Raw genomic sequence first — 15,741 nt, forward strand, 5'->3', positions numbered from 1 at the left:
CTTTGCTTACTGCTAAACCAATATCCGGCCTGGTCACAGTTACATACAGTAGCTTCCCTACTAGGGAGCGATAGCTTTTGCTATCAACCGGTTTTGACCCTTCTTCAAACAACTGAACTTTATGGTCCATGGGAATATTTGCTGGTTTAGCTCCCAACATTCATGTTTCCTTTAATAAGTCAAGAACATACTTTCGTTGAGACAAAACCATCCCTTCACGGCTCCTAGCAACTTCTATACCCAGAAAATACCTGAGTGAACCAAGGTCTTTTGTAACAAAGTGTTTTTGAAGATGAGCCTTTGTGGCTTCAATAGCTTTCACATCATCTCCTGTAAGAATGATGTCATCCACATATACTACCATAACAACTATGTCAGAGCTAGTTTTCTTGATAAATAGTGTATGATCGGTTGCTGACCTATTAAAGCCAAAGCGTAACATCACTTCAAACAACTTTTGAAACCATGCATGAGGAATTTGTTTCAAGCCATAAATCGCCTTTCTCAATCTGCATACCTTCTGACACTCCCCCTCAACCTCGAATCCTGGAGGTTGTTGCATGTAAACGGTCTCAGATAGATCCCCATATAGAAACACATTTTTCACATCTAATTGGTACAAGCTCCAACCATGCTGAACACCTACTGAGAGAACAAGACGAATGGTACCCATCCGTGCAACAGGAGAAAAGGTTTCAAATAAATTTTGGTTTGTGGTCCAATAATAAATCTGGATCTTGGATCCTTATTCATGAGTTTAAAAAGATCCAATCCACCCAAGAGTGGATCTTTCTCATAGGTCAGAGTAGAGGTGACATTTTGGAGTAGTCAAGCCAAGAAAGGTAAACTCTTTGGCTTCTCATTAGCCAAGAGAGAGGTGGCTTCTTTAGAAGATCACCCCAACATTTTTAGAATTTTATCATTGACCTAAAAAGAAGGAGAATATGACAAAATCATAAGAGGATATTTCTCATTAACCTTTAAGAGAGTTGACCTCTCGTGTGGGAACTCATGGCCTCTTCTTTTCCCTATTTAAGTCAAACCTAAAATGTTGAACTAATTTTTTGCCATAATTTGAAAAATTCTGAAAAATGAAAAGTAAGAAATGAGAACACCATGAGAGTCTGTTGAACCGTGGGTGAGTGAAACGTGAACTTGAGAAGGAGCTTGAGTGGCTTTGAGAACTTGTGAGAGTGAAGGATGTAGCTTCTTCAACATTTTTTTCTTCTTGACATCAAACTCAATGATGTCTTTGGAGCTGTTGTGCATACCTGGTTGTTGAACCAATATCATCTTTGGGTGATATCGAGCTGGTCATGGAGTTCGCTTGTTGGAGGAGTCGTTTGCACTTTCTGTTCACACGTATCATGATTGCTTGAATAGTTTAGTCTAAAACTGAATCTATTTGATGCGTTGATTGGAATATGAAAAAGATTGAATCAAGTTGATTTCATGTTGATTAAATCGATAATTTCTTATGTGTTGGATTTGCTCTGATAATTTTATGTTGAAATTTTATGAAATCATATTATGTTTTAATAGAATCGTTTGACCGAAATCAGACTCAATTGTTGTTTTACTCCTAAAATCATTTTTGTTTGATGCCGATTTAAGTGGCATCATTTTTTGTTTTACGTTGAGTGTGACATGCGTATGTGACTGTCACATTGTTGGTTGAACTCCGTATTGTTTGCAAAGTAGCTATTTGAGTACCTTGTGGTTTTCAAAAATTATTTCAATATATATTTATTTATTTATATATATGCATGTATATATATATATATGTTATTTATGTAGCTGATTATATTCATTTTCTGAAATTGCCAAATCTAATTTGCTTACATTTTGAACTTGATTAACACTACAAAAAAATCATGGATTAGCGACGAACTATATCCATCGCTTATCCGTCGCTAAACTATTTAGCGATGGATTAGCGATGGATAGAGGCCATCGCGAATTTTTGCTCGCTAATTAGCGAAAAAACGTATCTGTCGTTAATTTCGTCGCTAATTTGCGACAGCTTAGCAATAGACATTATCTGTCGCTAATCTGTTGCTAAATTAAAAATAAAAAATAAAAAAAATTGATTCCTGTTAGGCGGTATTCCGACAGGAATAAGCCGGACTTATACCTCGCCCGACAGGCATTGCACAAAACGATCGCTCTGCCTCGTCGCCGAACTTGTATCGTCCTCCGTGAACTGGTGCTCTCCGGCGTCGCCGTCCTCCGTGAACCGGCGTCGTCGTCCTCCGTGAACCGGTGTCACCGTCCTCCATAAACTGTCATCCGTGAACTAGTGCTCTCCGGCGTCACCATCCTCCGTGAACCGGAGTCATCATCTTCCGTGAACCGGCTTCGTCGTCCTCTGTGAAACGGCGTCGCCGTGCTCCGTGAACTGGCATGCTCTCCGGCGTTGCTGTCCTCCGTGAACTGACATGCTCTCCGGCGTCGCCGTCCTTCGTGAACCAACATCGCAGTCCTCCGTGAACCGGCGTCGTGGTCCTCCGTGAACCGGCGTCGCCGTCCTCCAGCGATCACTCTGCATCATCGCCGTCCACCATGAACTGACTTGCACAGCGATCACTCTGCATCATCGAAGTCGGTTTAAATTGAGTGCAGTCGATTTAAATTTCGAACGGGGAGAGAGGGAAAATTTCACGCTCGGTTTAAATCGAAAATTAGCGAGGGATTTAGCGACGGAATTTTTCCGTCGCTAATTAGCGACAAAAAAATTCCCTCGCTAAAATGTTTTCTTGTATTGAGAATTAACGACGAAAAAATTGTTGTCATTAATCCGTCGCTAATTAGCGATGAAACAACTTTCATCGCTAATTCGTCGCTACTTAACGACGGATTCATGAAGAAAGTTTTCTCTAGCTAATCTGTCGCAAATTTGCGACGAAAAAAATCCATCGCAAATTTCCGTCGTTAATTAACAATTTTCTTGTAGTGTAAATCCATATTTAGCATTTATGCTAATATATGCATTTTATTGAAATTGCGGACTAAACATTGGGATTGAAGGAAGGGTCCTTAAAATTGTAGAGTTAATGATAAAAATGTTCTTTGTTGAATCTTGAACTTCTAATTACTTAAGATAAACTCAGAATATAAATTGCTATTGTTTTCATTTTTTTGTTTCTCCCCAAAATTGTGTCTACTAGCATAGGTAATTCAGTTTGTTCTGGTGCTTTAGAATAGCGCCTTAGGTAGGTTCTACATCGTGCATAAACATATTCAAGTCTCACATTTAATGTGTTAGGAGAGTATTTTTGCTGCATTTCATTTCTTTGAGTCTGTTCTTGTCATTGGGTTGTTCCTTCATGAACTTAACATTAGTGAGTTAATACATGCTCGTGCTTGCGCTCAAGCGGCTGCCCTAGTGTATGATTGGAAAGTCGCACCGTGATAAGATACCACATCATTTAGGCTACAATTTGGTAAGAAAAAGTCTTTTATCTCTTTTAATGTGCCTCTTAGTTGCAACATTTATACTTGGAGAATTGAACAAGCTTCTTGGCAAAAATTTGGTAAGGAAAGTGTTCTTTTTCTCTTTTAATGTGCCTCTTAGTTGCATCATTTATACACATAAATTGTTTTGGAAAATTGATCAGCTTCCTTTTTGTTATTTGAGAGTTCCTATTTTTAAGGGGAGACGTCTGATTTATGTGGTCCACTTGTTGATAAGGCGATGAACAAGTTAGATATATGGAACGGTAAATTGTTGTCTTTAGCTGGTCGTTTGGTGCTCATTAAGTTTGTTCTATGTCCTTTTGGATGATGAGTTTTAGACTTTCCAAAAAAATTGTAAGCAAATTAGAGAGGTTGATTTGCAATTTCCTTTGAAACGGGTCTAACCATGCTCACAAGCCACACTTATTCGCTTGGAAACATGTTTGTTTACCGGTTCAAGAGGGTGGTCTTAGGATTCCATGTTTGCAAGAAATGAACCAAGCTAGTTCTTCTCTCTAAAAACATACTTGCAGCTTAATCCAATCCCATAGATGTGATGTATGTCTTATTTAGTGAAAAACATGTATTAGTTTAAAATATTTTTCATGTTTAGATGTGTTTTTTATTTCGACAAAAAAAATCAATGGTTAATATTATACCAAAAACTTGTTTATATAAAAAAAATAAGAATTATTGTCAAATATTTTTTATCTGAAGCAAAGTTTTTAGTGAATAAGTAATGATAAACATATTTATAAATTTGGATTAAACAAAAAGCACATGCTCCCCTCCTTGGGGTTTCTTCAATGTATTGGAGATGGGAGAGCCTTAACTTTCACTCTTTCTATAAACATTTCGTCCGGCCTTTCTGGTTGGATCATCTGTCCCATGCCCCGAATGGAATTGGCCATTGCCATGTTCTCCCTGTTCCATCTTTTCAAGCTGTATTAGTGTTATGCTCCACATTCTATGGTAGAGTGTAGAGTAAGCTTTATATTCACGGCATATGTTAGATTTAAATGCAAAGATGCATTTAACAATATTATATTATCAGGTTAATAGGTTTATTGATCCCAAAATATTCTAAGATACAATTTTTCAAGATAGTGAAAAATCAACAACTCAGAAATCTTGAAGATAAGCGATGCAGGAGTAGAGCAGGTCTAGAATCACCTAGGGACCCGATCCAGTTACACTTGATTCTAATTTGTTGGAGGAAGGTAGATCCAATTTTTGAGTGACTGAGTTGCAAATCCAGGTTCTAACCAACATGATGACACTCTTCAATGATAGTACAAACACCTACAGCTCATTGCACTAGCTTACATCTGTTGGGGTTTGAGATTGCAGTCCAATTGGATTGGAGCAGCAGATTCACAAAGAGATCCATGACAGATCCAGATTCGTTGGTATTAAGGTTTCATCTATAAATAGATGAGATTAGAGGGAGTTTTTTATTGACCTGAATTTTTTTCTTGCTTATTTCTTTGCCAATTTCTTTCTTATTTTTCTGAACTTTTCTATTGAATTTTTAGTGCAATTTTTGTTTCCTTTATTGCGAGTAGGTTAATTCAAAGCGTTAGATTTACATGTAAATCCATTCAAGTTTACATCAATGTGACATATTTTGAATTTTAACTTCAACACACGAACATACGAAATTGATCATGTTAAACATTATCCAAAGTTCAGTATTTGCTTTTTGGATATTAGATTTTCTTAAATTAAGAGTGTATCACTAATAAGTTAAGGTATTTCACTACTGCAATACCCACCTGCACACATGAGCTTATTAGGTATGCAAACGGGTCAGATCCAGAACAGCTAAATACATGAGAGTATGATCTGAAACAACCAAAAATTGCAAAACTTCTATTTTGGATCCGACCCATTTGCATCCCTAGAGCTTATGAGAAGGAACATGAGCCACCATTGTTCAAGCTCGACCGAGTGAACATGTCAATATGAACACGAGTTTTTCATATAGTCCCATTGAGCTAATTACCGAGCCAAGGAAAGCCAAGTTAGGCATCAGGGTTAACTTACCTGACTTATGTAGGACCAAACTACCCTATGTGACAAACATCAGGAGATTTATAAAAAATCTCGCCTATACATCGAGAGAAATTGCATGAAAGTTTAAAACCACAATTTCTCATGAGATTTTCAAACCGTGACAAATATCGTGATATTTATATTTTTAAAAGATATTTATCATGAAAACCCTTGAGATTTTTGTCTTTAAATGTGTTTATTTATATTTTTTATAAAAAACATTTTTTTATATTTTAGATTTATTTTTTAGTTACGAGATTTTGCCAGAAGAAACACGAGATTTATGAAAAATTTCAAAATCTTCAAGTTTTTTTGCCGTTTTAACTTTTGTCAGTACGGTGTCCCCATCAAGCATCTTGCAGCATATTCTTTAAGAGCATCAACCTGTTTCAATATATGGAAGGGTAATTCCACAGGGGTAGCGTCTTCAGAGATGAGTGCCAACTAACAGCCTCCAACGCTATAAGGACCAATGTTGTGGCCCTGAATCGTTCTGAATCAAATAAAAATAATTAAAAAATATTTTGTGTCAATCAGAACATGACACATGTTAAAATCCTTAAAATAATATAAAATTTTAAATTTTTAAGCATTTTTACATTTAGTAAAAATGGCTGATTAAGGTTAGTATCGTATTGATTTTCTGCCAATACGATACATATCAGCCAATACGGCTACACTGATAAAAACTATTGAGCCCTAAGATGGACGGCACATGTTGTCCCATGCACAAAACTTGTTACAAGAGAGGATTTTAGTCTGCACCAGTCAAAATATGCTTGTTAATATTGGGACCTATATGCTGGAATGCAGCGGGGTAAAGAAATCGTTGTTATGCTCGAAATTGCCAAGAAGTCCAGACTTAGTAGCGACTTTATGTGAATTTCTTGTATGATTCCTTGTATATTCATTATACCCTTTTCATTGCATTTATAGTTGTGAAAAGTTCTAGCACATAATAGCTTGTTAGTTGTTACTAAAAGTATTCTACAAATATTCCATATTAGGTATGTAACCCTCAAGATTCTCGCATGAAGCGCGTTTAGAGAGAGATATGTGACAAAGACACGTGATGCTTATTCGACTAAAAAATTCAAATTTTTTTGAAAAACAAGACACCGGGACACAATTTTTTATACAATAAAAACTATTTTTGATATTTTAATATTAAAAAATGTATTTTTATTAAAATAAAACTAAAAACCATTATAAATATTAAAATAATAATAAAATATTCAATGTATGTGTCACCATGTGTATGAGCGTGTCCACTCATGTCACTAAGGACACACCACCAAAACATATATATAGAGAGAGATTTCTCATTGGTGAAAGTTGTTTTGATCAAATCTGACACTATAAGGGACGCTTATGTATTTTATGTCCCCAAGGTAAAATCTTGGTTAAACGCCCATGATGGTCTTGTTTGGAATCTCGGTGCTAAGATGAACATTTATGCATTTGAGATAGGAAGTGAGGCCCTTTCTCCTTTGTATTTACAAAAGAAGGATGGATTTGGCAACTATCACTTCCTCGACAGGGTAGCGGGCAAAGCAGCTGCCACTTCCTCAAATGCAAAAACTCTCATCCCAGCTACAGATCTCAAACAAGCCCCAAAAGTGAGATGGCCTTCAACTTGAGGGTTTTTTGGTGATTCAAAAATCAATGATTGAAAAAAATATGAAAAAAGAAGTCATGCCTTTTTGCCAAAAAAACAAACTAATTCAAGGGTTGATTCCCACTAAAGTGATCATGTTTATTTTGATCAAAACAACTTGCATCAATGAGATCCTAGAGGGGTTATGATGATAGGAGATACAGGGGATGAGTGAAACTGAGTTGTGTCAATACATGTCCTTTAACTAGAGATCCACTTATATTAATTAATGGGTCTGGGCAGGGACTAATGCCGGTTAAGAAAAACGGGCCAAATGAGGATTTGGGAGAAGTCTTTTTTCCTAAGGAAAGCCCCTGACCAGAACATGATATGGAGCCAAACCTACTTGCTATGCTGGATTCGGGTCTCCTTATTTAAAATCCAGTTGGGTCCTGCACACGGATACATGGACTTGACAGATGTTAGACACAACAAGACAGGGAGCCAGCAAGCCGGAACAAAACCTAATCCATAAATGAAACCAAAAGAGAGAGTTTAACAATTGTCTTAAACCCTAGACCCTAATTGCTGTGCCCTAAGAAGCAAAACTTAACTTTTTCGATATAAAATAAGAAACAAGCCATGGCAAGGGCAGCCGCAGAACGGGGACAATGAATGCACAAAACAAACGCCCAAAATAGTCCCCAACATGATAAGAACAAGAATGCAAAACGAAACTAAAAATTGCCCTTACAACCAAAATTTACAACGACCATGCCCCTCAGGTGGTCTCGCCATGATATATTATAAATTAAAACTTGATTAAGTAATCAAGATGTCAAAGCTAAACTATTTCGGGCAGGTGCAAGTCTTGGCCTTTGGATTTCATGAGTAACTTAAATAACATTATTTGAAGCTTTCAAATGAATAATAATGAAGTATAAGCAAAGGTTATGTTTAATAAATATAAACAAAGGTTATGTTTATTAAATATAAACAAATGTTATGTCTCGTGCAAGTACTAATATAGTATTATATTACTAACTCCCAAGAAATGCCATCATTTGCTTCAAAGGGGTTTGGCAGAGTGGGATGAGACCTAGGCTGCTAGTCCGGTGATCTAAGTTCAAATCCCATAAGTGTCACCTTTTGCGCAAGGTGAAGCATGATTGGGAGAGCAAGGGTTAAGCTCACAAAGTTTTATGCTGTTCCATGTCTTTCTAGGCCTACCCCGACCTCTTTTAACTAATATTTTTTTTTATTTCTCCATGCTTTTAACTGAAACATCATTAGGCCTTCGCCGAATATGTCCAAACCATCGTAAACGATTCTCTCTCATCTTATTTTCAATGGGTGCAACACCTACCTTCTTACGTATCTCTTTGTTCCGAATCTTATCTTTTATTGTATTTTTACACATCTATCTAAGCATACGCATCTCAGCTACACTCATTTTTTGAATATGATGTCTCTTGGCAGCTCAACATTTCGTACCATATAGTAAAACGGGCCTAATAGTCGTCCTATAAAACTTTTCCTTCAACCGCAATGACATTCTACGATCGCACAACACTTCAATTGCACTTTTCCATTTCATCCACCGCAATGATGATTAATTCGGAGAGTGGTGTCTATAAATTAATACAGATGGGAATTAGGCAAATAAATATAAAAGAAACATATAACAATCTCATAATGCTTTGCATCTTAAAGAGAAACCATCTTCAAAACTCCATCGTAATTAATGATAAATATGATGAACACCAATAAAAAATAATTTCTCTGTTAAGGTCAACTCTGTTTTACATCATCAAAGGGAAGAGAAAGAACAAGTTGCATTAACCATTTCCAAGTGTGAGATTCAGTCAAAGTGTGTATAAAATTGAGTTATAAATGCGTCTTCAAAAGCAGACTAACAAGCATATGAATCTGCGTTAACAAAAAAATATGCAATGACATATTGGTCATGCTCAAAGTAGTTAGGGAGATACGTATAATGCCTGCCTTAAACGATTACCAGCAATTAACAGTTTACTAAAGCTTATGAATCTCTGCGAAGCAACAAATAAACATAATCACTACAGGTAAAACAAATCATAGTTTGGCAAATACATGACTGCAATCCTAAAATCAACTTGAACTCCGATGACTGGATGGCTTAGATTGAACTTTGGTCTCCTCGGTCATGTTCCTACCTAAAATACACGTTCAACCAAGCATACTAATCATCCACATGGAAGTAAAATACATGGCAAATAGCAAGGGTTGAGGTGCATGGATTGGATTCAGGCTGTTTGCAGGCATTCACTAATCCTATACAATCAAATATGGCATAATCGGATTTGGAGCCCGATTCACGTGGCCGGAAAAACCTATATCAAGCTGATCTGAATAGCCATTTGCCACAATCAGATCATCAAGCCCGAGCATATGGATCTGGATCAGTTAAATATCCGACCTAAACCATTGATATCCCTAGAAGTGGCACATGAAAGACCTATTGTCAGGTGGAACACCAACCAAATCTTCATCTTAATGACAAGATTAAGGGTGAAGTGAAGCTCACACAAAGCGGGATGGCATAACAGAAATTTCTTAGAGAACCAAGGTAAAACATGAAAAATTGGCACCCTAAAAAGAAAAAAACAAGAAATATGAAATTCCTATTAACAAGTATTTTTCACATCAGGGGAAAGAGAGAGAGAGAGAGAGAGAGAGAGCACTTGAGCTATAAACGAAAAGCAAGTGGAGCACGAGCGCCTCCTCCGTCTCTCCTGGCGCCGCCTCCCTCCACAGTCTCCACTTGCAATTCCTTCTCCTCCTCCTCCTGAATTTTTTGATCGTAATCTGTAATCTCACTCTCTATCTTTCTTTCTCCATCTACCTGCTAGTTGAATGCCATCGGGAAGACGATATCCCGATATTTCTCGGTTTTACACGATTTGGGTGGAACTAAATCCTTCTCTTCACCATCGAAACTATCTATCTCTTGTTTCTGTTTCACTTAAACCATGTTTTTTTCAGAGATGTTGCTGTTTCATGTTTGTTTCATATCCATGCATCTCTTGAGAAATGATTGTCATGGTTGCTCTGTCTCTGAGGGTTTTGGTGCACCCACTTATCCAGAAAACTGGGAGAAATTTTCTGGATAAGTGCTGCAGCCGAAAACCCAAAAACGTGTATACTCATTGAGTTCAATGGAAGAGACTGTTGAAGGGTTTCTTGCATTTTTTTGAGCTTTCTATTGATGTTTGATATTGGTTAGAGTTCTCAGAGAGATGTTTGTGTTTTTTTCTGCCTTTCCGATGGTTGTTTGTTTTTCTTAGGGGTGAATATGGCGGGGAAGTCTGGAAAAGGGAAGAATAGAGGAAGAGGGCATAATTCTGTTCATGCCCAACAATCAAATCCCTCGGCAGACGCGCGCAACAGTGCAGCGGAGTTGCCTAAAGAGAACGGCGATGCGGGTGCCCGCGAAACGGAGAAGGCTTCTTCTGGTTGTGGGGGTAATGAGACTAAGGTGCATGAGGCCAATGCTCCGGAGAGCACTAAACCCAAACAGGGTGAAGGTAACTTCCGGAGTTTCTTTTGGTTTGTGTGAGCTGCTGCTGTTATGTTTAGTCAACGAGTTTTGTGGTGAAGTGATTCATGAATTGGAAATGTGCTTGCATTTTGGGTTTATGGCTTAAACCCTTTTGTTGTTTTTTCTGATAATTGCTTCTAAAGGCGGCATGTCAGCGCTTCTGGTCCGGACATCCAGTGTTGACAGTTTACAAGCATGCTAGTAGGCATCACATTTTTTCCTGCTTTGGTCATCATATAAAGAATCCGGGGTTCGCTTGAGGTTCAGAGACTGTCGTTCCATTTGTCAGCTAAGGAACCCCAAATTGGATGAGAGTGAGATGGACATGTCTAATTGGGCATAGTCTGCCTATTCTTTGGTGCACATAGATCGGATACTTGGTGAGAAAGTGGAAATGTGAATATAGAATTGAACTAATGCTGTTGAGCAGCAAAGCATGCTATTCCATATTTCCATGCGTTGTGCTTGCACTGATGGGCTATTTGTATCTCGAAGATAGTGTCTTTTTCTTTCATAGGCAAGCTTGGGGATTCCCTTGGTTATGATAGTGTGACCTAAACATCCTGCAATGTCATTTGAACCCAACCTTGTACTCTTGTAGTGTTTTGAATCAATAAGATGCCTAGTTTTTGGCTATGCAGTGCATGTACAATCTATCTATTGTTTGTAAAATGTGTTCCCAGACAATGCATCCTCCGACAGCAACCTTGGTATCTAAGTTACATGGAGACGGCTTCAGATATAGGGATACTACCATTTTTATAAAGTTTCCAATGAGTAGCATATAAGGGATATAAAATAAAAGACAAAAATGGAGTGTCCGTGTCTCATAGATTGATATGCTTCATTGTTCATAGCTTGTACTATGAACAAGTATCTTTGGCAAACTATTGATTGAATCATTTTGGAGAACCACTCACCTTCATGATTTTGGTAGGGAAGAAGGGTCAACTTGCATTCTGTTAGTCCATACGTGAGCAGTCTAAAGGATAGTAGGTCTTCAAGATGCAATCCTTTGGAAGGCTGAGTGGAGGGATTTGAAGGTCCTGTACATCAAGGGCACATTTTCTAATGATGGGTTTGAGTTGATTTAGTGATGTTCTTTAATATACTGTCACTAAGGCCCTGTTTGGAAACTGTCCGTCGGAGTCAGCAGGAGTGGATCTGGGGAATACCCAGCACCATTGACCATTTGGGGAGGACAAAGAAAAGGGACAAAAGGGAACTGGGGTAGCAATTGCCACTTCCAGTTCCTCATTTCAGCTACCACCTTAATGAGGTGGTTCACCAACTATCACCCCAGTTCCCATGCCGACGGAGCTTCCAACTACTCCAGTTCCTCTTCTGATACCCTTCCAACGTTTTAAATCCAGCTTTAAAGTGGCATTCCAAACAGGCAACCGGTTGGAAGTGGTAAATCCCCATGAGAGTTATACCATTGGCCCCAAACATGCACATGGATTTGCGAAAACCATGAGAACTATGGATTCTGTATTTGCATCCTTAACTGCCATCAACCGGCAGTTTCCAAACAGGGCCTAAAAGGGTATTGTATTAATTTAGTCCAATAAGATAAAGTTGCTTCTGTTGCTTCTATTTATAATGGTTAGTCTCTCCTTTGCTAGGAAAACTGTTCTAATCGTGGTCCCTGACTCCCCTCTGATAAAGTGGTCCAGCTTCCCATGTAAGGTAGGCAATATATTGTGGTATCTTCAATATATCACTAGAATTCAAAATATCATAATACTATCTCAATAATATCACAGTATTTTCACAATATTTTTAGGAAATTCTTTTTTTAGTATTTTATGCCTACTTTTTTAACTTTTTTGTTTCTTTTATACTTTAAAATATTTTAAAACTTGATTTTTTATTTTGCAAGAAAAATAATGCAAAACTTATTAATTTTTTATCTTTTTTACTCTGATTTATATATTTTCAGTTTTTTAAGCGTTGGAGATTTTCCCAAGGTTTTCTTGAAAAAACCACTTATTGAAAAAAAACTCCAAGAATGCCAAGAAATTACCTTGAAGGATACAAGGGACCATGATTTGAGCCAAGCCACATTAGGCTGTAGGCGACATTTATAATGAGATTTTGCTGCAGTTACTGAGAAAATGCTAATTGTTTGTGTATGCTTTGGACAACTTATTTTTGTCTTTTAAATGCCTGTTCTACTTTTGCTTTAATCCTGCTTAACTGGCTTACTGGCGTTCCAAGTAGGGTTAGGCAACAAGCCACAGTTCTTGCAAGAAGCTCATTGCTGGCCCAAGCTTAAGCCCACTTTTATGCTTGCTATGTCATATGGGTGCGACACTGCGACACTTTAAAAAAACTTGGGTGTAGGGGTGCGGCAAAAAAAAAAATATTATATAATTTTTAAGTTTTAACAGTTAACAACATTAAACTAATGAAATAAAAAACAATTATCACAATATCATCAAATCAATTCATCATGTATGCAATAAATCAAATTAACAATCTATAATTCTAAAAACAATCAAACAAGTAAAGCAGAAAAAAAGTAAATTATATAGTATACTAACAAAAAAAACAAAAAATGCATAATTACATACCAAAAGTATATCCTACACAATGTATATGACGATGAGGTAATGGATCCTAATAATTTTCTTCTTCATCATCAAATGCATTATAAGAAGGAAGATTGGGCTCAGATAAATCCATATTTGTAATGTTGAAATCATGCTCTTCCTTTAAGTCACACTCTTCTGGGTTTATGTTCTAAAATTTAGATGATCCTTGTCTGCATTACAAACCCAATTTGAAAATGTTAAATACAAATATATTTAAATAAAAAAACTAAGAAATAGTTAAATAACTAAGAGAGCAAATTAGTACCTGTATTCATCATTGGTTCGCGAAATTAGTGAAAGATTTAAATGAACATATACTAAATCTTCTGCACGCTTGCTGGTGAGTTTGTTTATCTTCATATTGTGGATTTGAAAATATGTGCTCCAATTTCTTTCACAACATGATGAACTAGCAAGCTGAGATAGCAATATCAATGCAAGACGTTGAACAAGATGTGTTTCTGATCAAAATGTTGACCACCATGTAATAAGATCTATATTATCCTCTTATTTCGCGAGTAATGCTTGTCCATATAATCTCGAAGATGCAAAATTTTCAAACTCTTGTGTGACTTGATTTAAAATATGTGATTCTAAATAAAGTCTTGTCATATACATATTTCTATGCCTTGATAGCTCTGTGTCTAAATTTGGAGGGACACGACCAATACCACCTTCTTGCCACTTTTTGCATAATATTTTGGATTAAGAGAATGTGCCATGTAATGCAAATGAGTGTTGCTCTCATCCCATCTTCTGAATAAAACTGAATGAATATGGTTAAAAAATTTTGAATCATCCAATGCAGGATTTTTTTCTTTATGCTTGAAAACTACTTGTATTTTTTTAATCATATTATCCCACATTTCATAAACTTTGTGAAGCATTGACTCATCCTTATCTACTTCTCTCAACATTTCCCAAATACGTTGAGTAAATTGAAGGAAATATACAAACCTGTTCCAAAGCTTATCATCGACAATAAATTTTTTAATTTCTTGAGCCTTGACATCATCATCAACATGATAGAATGTTCAATTCTCATCAGTCACCATGTTAACCAAAGCATTCTTCACTTCTTTAATCCTCTTCACCATCACAATGATGGATGCAAAATGTGTTTCAGCGACTTTAAATAATTTCATGTCAGAATGCCTATTAAATATAACATTAACATGATGATGGTTGACAACAAAATTCTTAATGCTTTTAACATTTTTTTTCTAATTCTTCAATCCATGAACATAGAGCATATGTTGGTGAATTTTCTTCTTCTTTGGGCTTGCAGATGCTCTTGAGGGCCAAATTCAAGCCCTGTACTACACAAGGAGTTTAAAAAATATGAGGATACTCACTCTCCAAACTCAATGCTGCACTTTTACAAATTGGAGCATTGTCTGTGATGATTTGTACTACTTTTTGATCACCCATTTTTTTTATTACTTCTATAAACAACCCCTTCAAATACTCATCATTTTTTTATTCTCCCGATGCATCAATTGCTTTCAAGAATACTGGGCCAATAAGCGAAGAAACAATGAAATTGATTAGTGAATGCCTTTGAATATCTGTCCACCCATCATAAACAATGGAAACTCCATTTTGCTCCCATGAATATTTTTTAATTTCTAGCAATCTCTCGACATTTGCCCTCTCTTCTGCAAGAAGTGTGGTTCATATTTTTTCTAAGCTCAGAGATACATAGCCACTCAAATTAAAATTTGCCAAAGAATTAACTAAATCCTTCCAATAAGGATTTCTAGCTGCATTAAATGAGAGTGAACTAGAATAAAAATACTTCGCTAATTTTCTATCTATCTCCTCCCTTTCATATGTATTGAATGATGCTTGTATTGTTCTTCTTCCTCTACCTCCTACATTTACTTTTTTTTTTTTGAGCATCTTCTTGGTGGCTTAAAAATGACACTAATTGCACAAGAATCACTCATTGTTTCCTCTTCTCATATTCTTCTTGTATTTTCTTGTATTGTTTTTGCATTGCCTCATCAACTCTTCTGCATCCTTAAATGCCATGTTTTGTTATCTTCAACAAATGAGACTTAACTCTTATGTTTGACCCAACAAAATCTCTTTCACAGAGCTTGCTTCAAAATCTTTTGTTTTTATCACATTCTTCTCCAGTTTTTGCAAGCTTATCTACATGTACCCTTAGTGGCTCCACGTCATCACTCCCACTACAACTATCAGCAACACTAGCAACATAACTCACATGTAGGGATGAGGATGATGCAAGTCCTTTTCCTTTATCCGTCATTTTTGTCCTGAAAACACAAAAAAAATTATATTAAAAGCAATTATGTACACAATCAAAATTTATAATATTGAGTGCAAAGTCAATAACATATACAATAAGTTCTAAAAAATATAGTAGTGGTATGTATAAATAAATACCAAAAGGTACAAGAAAAATATATAACATTCATTGTACTCAAAAT

The 15,741-nt window shown here is 36.5% G+C and overlaps 1 protein-coding gene across 1 annotated transcript in view; it reads left to right on the forward strand.

Moving 5' to 3' along the window:
* Positions 1 to 9,795: 9,795 nt before the first annotated feature.
* LOC149830361 (clustered mitochondria protein-like) overlaps positions 9,796 to 15,741 on the forward strand; it is a 71,547-nt gene continuing 65,601 nt past the window's right edge. Inside the window, exons 1-2 of the mRNA XM_090016469.1 lie at positions 9,796 to 9,957; positions 10,435 to 10,674. Of these exons, the coding sequence (XP_089872595.1) occupies positions 10,443 to 10,674 (232 nt within the window). The 5' untranslated portion in view covers positions 9,796 to 9,957; positions 10,435 to 10,442. The remainder of the gene's footprint in view (positions 9,958 to 10,434; positions 10,675 to 15,741) is intronic.

Source organism: Nuphar pumila, chromosome 8 (genome assembly GCF_984573655.1).
Source record: "Nuphar pumila chromosome 8, dmNupPumi1.hap1.1, whole genome shotgun sequence".
In the NCBI taxonomy this organism is placed as follows: domain Eukaryota; kingdom Viridiplantae; phylum Streptophyta; class Magnoliopsida; order Nymphaeales; family Nymphaeaceae; genus Nuphar; species Nuphar pumila.